Here is a 7,039-nt window from a genome sequence, read left to right on the forward strand (position 1 = left end):
GAAAAGCTTGACCCAAATTGCAAATATTTTCAAACTTGAGCCATACACAACAAGCATTAGGAAAACAAGATTGGCGGGAAAGAAATTTTAAAAGAGAAAAGTGAACCAGCCATAATTTGGAGAAACAAAAAGTGAATACGTAGGATTAGTTCACCAGCATGCTTATGTGTATGTACACTTATGTGTGTGTTACATCCCTTCACGTATTTCCCTTTTCGTTTCACAGATTTTTTAAAAAGCCTCGTGGGGCATAGCACCATCGCTAAATGCCTGGTACATTTAAGAAGCCTGACTGCGGGAGAGGCCCTCTACAAACGCTGTTACCTGGAATGTGAGAACTAAGTAAGCCAGACTTTCTTTAATTCTAAATGGCAAAAAAAAAAAAAAAAAAAATCTAAATACTTTTCATAACGTTATACTAATAACGGCCAGTTGTTTATTTTTATTTCTGTTGTTAATATTCACAATTTATTTGCTAACTAAATATTTAAAAGTTCTAGTGTTAATCTAGTCTTTTAGTTAGAACTTTTAGTTCTAGTGCTAACTGGTCTTAAAAAACAATTTCAAGAAAACAAAAACCAGTTTCAGATCTCCAACTCTGGTATGGAGACGATCAATATTATTTGACTTTCTTTGTTAGAACAGCAGCACTTGGGGGCGCCTGGCTGGCTCAGGCAGTGGAGCGTAGGACTCTTGATCTCGGATTGTAAGTTCAAGTTCCACGATGGTTGTAGAGATTACTTTAAAAAAAAACCTTAGGGGCACCTCGGTGGCTCAGTTCATTGAGCATCCAGCTCTTGATTTCGGCCCAGGTCATAATCTCGGGGTTTGTAGGATCAAGGCCCACGTCAGGCTCTGTGCGGACGGCGTGGAGCCTGCTTGGCATTGTCTCTCTCCCTCTCTCTGCCCACCCCCACTACGTGCTCGCTCTCTCTCTCTCCCTCAAAATAAGTAAGCTTTCAAAAATAAACAAGTAAAATAAAATCTTCAAAGAAAAAAAGAGCAGTAGCCCTTATTAGTTATAGAAGCGATTACCAAGTTATGAAATTGATTTTTGCAAACAAAACATACTTGGTAATCCTTGTAAACATAATAAAAATGGGCCAGGCTCCTCGTTGGAATCTAGACAAAAGGCCTGTCATACGTTATCGTTTGTATACAACTTGTTTTTCACAAGCCTTAATCATTCTAACCTGTGAAAAGCATTGCAGGAAAGGCAACCGTGTCCCTAGTTTGGACTGTGTGTGTCCTCTCTTCCTGTGGTCCCATGGTATGGGACTAGGAGAGGTGTTCAAAACAGGCCCAAATCAGGCCTTTCTGGTTTAGTTTGACAATTCAGTGGGCTTGTTTTTCCCCCCCGTGAGTCTTTAAAGGTCACAGCTATTTTTGAACTTCTCCTTAAGAGCACCTCCAGTCCCAAACTGGTGAGGAGCAGAACCACCAGTGTTCGGGAGGAACCCAGATTAGTAATGATTTCAAGGCAAAGGGTGCTAATAAAACTAAGAGGGGAGAGCAGGAACTCACCTCACCAACTGTGGAGAGTTAAAATAATTATAGCTTAGGTCTTCAACTCTGATTTGTACTTCAATATTCCTGAGAGGTAAAATGTTTATTATAGGACATTCTAGCATGTCTTTATACATAGATTTTTTTTTAGATTTTATTTTTAAGCAATCTCTACACCCAACATGGGGCTCGAACTCAAAACCCTGAGATCAAGAGTTGCCTGCTCAGGGCGCCTGGCTGGCTCCGTCAGTTAGACGCCCGACTCTTGATTTCCGCTCAGGTCATGATCTCGCGGTTAGTGGGTTCAAGCCCCGCATCCGGCTCCGCACTGCCCGTGCGGGGCCTGCTTGGGATTCTCTCCGTCTCTCTTCTCTGACCCTCCCTGCTCACGCTGTGTCTCTCTCCCTCTCAAAAATAAACAAACATTAAAAAAAAAAAAGTTGCATGCTCTACCAACTGAGCCAGCCAGGCACCCCCCCTTGAATTCTTTTTTACTAATCTAGTATTAAGATTACAGACGGTGTGTTTCTTCTGACACTGTCCTTTTCCTCTCATTGGCCAATTTGGTTCTATTTTAAACATCTGACCTAGCCAAGAGGATGGTTTTTAAACCTGAGAAGATGTCGGCAAAGACCACCTTTATATATATTCCTTCTGTTTTTCTTTTAGCGCCATTCTCCATTTCAAGATGCCTTTGCCGTTTTGACAGATGCAAACTGACCCCTCTCGAGGCCACGACAGAAGGGGAATCATGACTGGTTGAAGCCTGGAAGACTGCCCTCAATTAAGGAAAATCCTCGATCCTTGTCTGAAATGCTGAGAAAGTTGTTGCGAAGGAGACTTTTCTCTTATCCCACTAAGTACTGCTTCTTGCTTCTTGTGTTTTCCCTAGTCACCTTCTCTGTTTTAAGAATTAATCAAAAGCCCGAATTTGTAAGTGTTGGGCATTTGGAGCTGGTTGGGGAGAATCCTAATAGTAATATTAATTGTACCAAAATTTTACGGGGGGATGTCGATGAAATCCAAAAGGTACAGCTTGAAATTCTAACGGTGAAATTTAGGCAGCGCCCTCGGTGGACAACCAGCGACTATATAAACATGACCAGAGATTGCAATTCTTTCATCAAGAGGCGCAAATATATCGTAGAGCCCCTTAGTAAAGAAGAGGCGGAGTTTCCCATTGCGTATTCTATAGTGGTTCATCACAAAATCGAAATGCTTGACAGGCTCCTGAGGGCCATCTATATGCCTCAGAATCTCTACTGCATTCACGTGGACAGAAAATCAGAGGATTCCTTTTTGGCCGCGGTGATGGGCATCGCCTCCTGCTTCAGTAACGTCTTCGTGGCCAGTCAGCTGGAGAGCGTGGTGTATGCCTCTTGGAGTCGGGTTCAGGCCGACCTCAACTGCATGCAAGACCTCTACAGGATGAGTGCAGACTGGAGGTACTTGATAAATCTTTGCGGCATGGATTTCCCTATTAAAACCAACCTGGAGATTGTCCGGAAGCTCAAATCGTTAATGGGTGAAAACAACCTAGAGTCCGAGAGAATGCCATCCAATAAAAAAGAAAGGTGGAAAAAGCATTATACAGTTGTTAACGGAAAGCTGACCAACACGGGGACGGACAAAATGCACCCTCCTCTTGAAACGCCCCTGTTCTCAGGCAGTGCCTATTTTGTGGTCAGTAGGAAGTATGTGGGCTATGTGCTAGAGAATGAAAAGATCCAGAAGTTTATGGAGTGGGCCAAAGACACCTACAGTCCAGATGAGTATCTCTGGGCCACTATCCAGAGGATCCCCGAAGTCCCAGGCTCACTGTCCCTAAGCCAGAAGTATGACATGTCTGACATGCACGCGATCGCGAGGTTCGTCAAGTGGCAGTACTTTGAAGGTGATGTCTCCAAGGGGGCCCCCTACCCGCCCTGCAGCGGGGTCCACGTGCGTTCTGTGTGTGTCTTCGGAGCAGGTGACTTGAACTGGATGCTACGCAAGCACCACTTGTTTGCCAACAAGTTTGACACGGACATTGACCTCTTTGCCATCCAGTGTTTGGATGAGCATCTGCGGCATAAAGCCCTGGAGACACTGAAACGCTGACTCTTCATCGTAGGCAACTTGAGAAATAAAACCCATGCGTGAGACGAGACGCACCCCATCCGATTCTTCTGCCTTGTTCATACACATCCGAGAAACTCTAGGGGGCGCCCTTGGGGGTGGGGACTCCCAACTGTGCGTATCCTCCAAGCTCTGTGGTTTCTCCGGAGCACAGTGGGCTAGAAAGGTTATAGCATCACATGTTGACCTAGAGTTAGCTTGGGGCCAGGACGGGCGCTGAGTGGCCCGGGTGGCTGGGGAAGAGACCGTGCGAAAACCAGCCTGTTAAAAGAGCTCAGGGACTTAACAAAAGGATTTCGTCTGTGCCAAAATTACTTTGAGAGCTTTAAATACGACAGTTTTCTTGATCTGAATAAATTTGTAGCAACAACCAATTGTAAAGATATAATTTATCTTGCAGGATTCATTCGGTGACATAAGGAGTTTGACTTTAAGTGATCGTTGTAAATAACTTTGTCGTAACATTGTGCTGTGTGTGTATCAGTATGTGTCATCTCAGGGAACTTGAAAAAGGGGGCTTGATTGAACATGAATATTTCTGACTAATTTTCCCTTCCAACAATGTATACATGTTTTTTAAAACAAGAAAGTGATGGTGTCTAGTTTAGTTGATTCTGTGAATCATCTTAGCTTATTAGAAAAAAATCTCTTAGGTTATTTAAAAAGTTAAGATATCTTTGTTGTTCTAGTGTCTACAGAGGACACTTTAGTTTTTCCAAATATTTTTCTCTACTTTCTCCCCCCCCCCCCCCCCCCCGGTCTCCTCAGACCCCGCTATCAAGCTGTACTGTATAAAAACTTGTTTTCAAGGGCGCCTGGGAGGCTCGGTTGAGCGTCCGCCTTCGGCTCAGGTCATGATCTCGCGGTTTGTGGGTTCGAGCCTCGTGTCGGGCGGGCTGACAGCCTCGTGTGCTGACAGCTCAGAGCCTGGAGCCTGCCTGGGACTCTATGTCTCCCTCTTTCTCTCCCCCTCCCCCCCTCCAAACTCTGTCTCTCAAAAATAAACAAACATTAAAAGACATGTTTTAAAAAAAAAACCTTGTTTTCATGGTGCCCCCATATGACTGCCTCAGTTCTCTTTTGTGATTCAAGTGATAACAATCCGTGCAGGGATCTCAGACAGAAAGGGGAAGGTAGATATGGGGAGTGGCACGAACGGGCCACGTGTGGGCAATTTCTGAGGGCTCTGAGGAGTTTTTAGCCAGCAGTCTACTATTTCCGGGTATCAAGGCTGTTGCTCTTTGGATCCACTTGCGTCCAGCCTCCCAGGACCTTACGTCCCAATGTCACCTGTGTCTCCCTTTGAGAAGGACTGGCTTCTGCTGTCCCTGCGTCTTCATGCTTCCTGCCCCTCCGTCGGTCCTTAGCCCTTGGATTACAGGTTGCCTTCTCTCGGAACCCAGCCTCTTGCTGTTGCTCCACATGCGTCCTCGAAGGCCTGGGGATCCTGGGGGGCACCCCAGGTTTGGGGCACACGGTTTCAGTGTTGGTATTATTCACAGCATACTGGTTTTTTGCTCTACTTTTCCCCCAAAAGGCCAGTGATTTGAGGTTGCTCTCGTGCTATCTCCTAGCTCAAAGTTAACGAAGATTAGAAAGAAGAGAAAAGAAAACACAAAACAAAAAAACGTGCCCTTTTGCTAAGCTGATACTGTTCAGCCAAAGATCTAACAGGAAATGTGACGCTTTATCATTTGGCTGAAACTTTAAACAACAGTCAAAACTACGTACTTGATTGTAAAGCATAGCCAATGAAAGCGGTAACATAGCAAAGTCATGATATCAAACAGTTTCCAGGCACTCAACTGAGAAAACATTTTTTAATTCCTTCAAGTTAGAAAACGTTCTCGTTTTATGGAGAGAGCTTTGTTATCCTGACCCTCCTGAATGAATGTTTCACATTTTTTGAACCTTTGTCACGTGCAAACGTGCCAATAGGTAGACTTCTGTGTTTTGCATGATTAAATAGGGTAGCCGACGTTGGACCAAGAAAAACATAACTGGAAACTCACAAGATGATGTCAGTGAGGGCATTATATGATAGTGCTGCCTCTTGCCATCTAAGTCATTTTTTTCTTTCAATACCTGTCAGATGTTTCTCCCATGCTCTCAGTAGATGGATTTACCTATTAGATGGGTCCCCCCCCTTTTTTTTTTCTCTAAAATCAGTGATACTTATTGACAAATACTTTGCGTCTATGTCTTATGTTTTTACTTCATTCATGGTGTCTTTTATGAACAGTTTTTTTCATTTCTTATTTTTGAAAATTGGCAAATTTACAGAAAGTTAAAAATAATATAACCATAATGACCACCATATAACCTTCACCTAGAATGGCTGGTTGCTAACATTGTGCCCCATTTGCTTTAAATCATATGATAGATTTTGGAGTTTAGCAAAATTGATGATTAAGTCTTAACTTTTTAATTTACAAATATCCAAGCTTATCTCAACACTCTTTTTGTAGCGTGACTGCATCTGATTTGCATTTAAATGGACAGGTTTTGAGAGATTTTTCTCCACAGTAGACATAAAGACTTTAGAGTCTCATTTCCCCAAGTCTCACATGAAAACTACCTACTGTGATACCTCAACTTTCTAGAATGGCTCTTGGTGAGATATGTCTGAACGTAACCCTATTGCTAATGCCTGTTATAGGGATTATATAGAATCTGTTTATTGTGACTCCCTTTTATACATTTTAGCATGACTTTAATAAAATTTGTACTACTGAGACATGGGGTGCCTGGCTGACTCAGTCCACAGAGCACATGACTCTTGATCTCAGGGTTGTAAGTTCGAGCTCCATGTTGGGTGTAGAGATTACTCAACAATAAAATCTTATAAAATAAAATTCATACTACTGGGACGAGCCAGGTGAAAAATTAAAAAAAAAAAAATGGTTTCAAAAGGAAGCAAAAACTCAAGTTCCTTGAGAAAGTTCTAGAAATTATTTAAATTGTTCCCTATATGTCAGTTATTAAACACTGCTTTTACTGTCATCTAGGGTCTTGTATAGGGAATGGTTAGGAATCATTCGCAAAACATAAACTACAATTTTGAGATGGAAGGTTTATTGTAGTTAATGAAATACTGCAAGTTACTATATTTCTTAATAAGAACAAGAGTGAACAAGATCAGTTCTTTTATAGGCAGTACCTAGGCGCTTCTATAGTAAGCAACTGTTCAGCTTTACAAATGTGAAGTGTGGAGAAGGAAAACTATTTCCTCTACCTGTGAAGGTTCTTCTAGCTGGTCTAAGAATCGAATTGACGCGAGACTGACTAACCAGAGAAAAGCAAACAAAGTTTAATAAATATCAGGTATACCTCTGCGTACATGGGAGACACCCAGGAAAACAGTAACTCCGTGGCAGAAACCATTACCCTAAACATCACCTTCAGCTAAAGACAA

General features: G+C 42.7%; 1 protein-coding gene across 3 annotated transcripts in view; it reads left to right on the plus strand.

The window, feature by feature from the left end:
• The window catches only part of GCNT1 (glucosaminyl (N-acetyl) transferase 1), a 30,655-nt gene extending 24,294 nt beyond the window's left edge, over positions 1 to 6,361 (plus strand). Inside the window, exons 4-5 of one of the 3 annotated variants that reach the window (XM_086685024.1) lie at positions 227 to 342; positions 2,176 to 6,361. In XM_086685024.1, the coding sequence (XP_086541150.1) occupies positions 2,320 to 3,606 (1,287 nt within the window). In that variant the 5' untranslated portion in view covers positions 227 to 342; positions 2,176 to 2,319 and the 3' untranslated portion in view covers positions 3,607 to 6,361. The remainder of the gene's footprint in view (positions 1 to 226; positions 343 to 2,175) is intronic. The other 2 variants (XM_086685025.1, XM_086685026.1) reach the window with 2 other exon arrangements.
• The last annotated feature ends 678 nt before the right edge of the window (positions 6,362 to 7,039 follow it).

Source organism: Puma concolor, chromosome D4 (assembly GCF_028749965.1).
Source record: "Puma concolor isolate L17-30 chromosome D4, mPumCon1.1.hap2, whole genome shotgun sequence".
Classification (NCBI taxonomy): domain Eukaryota; kingdom Metazoa; phylum Chordata; class Mammalia; order Carnivora; family Felidae; genus Puma; species Puma concolor.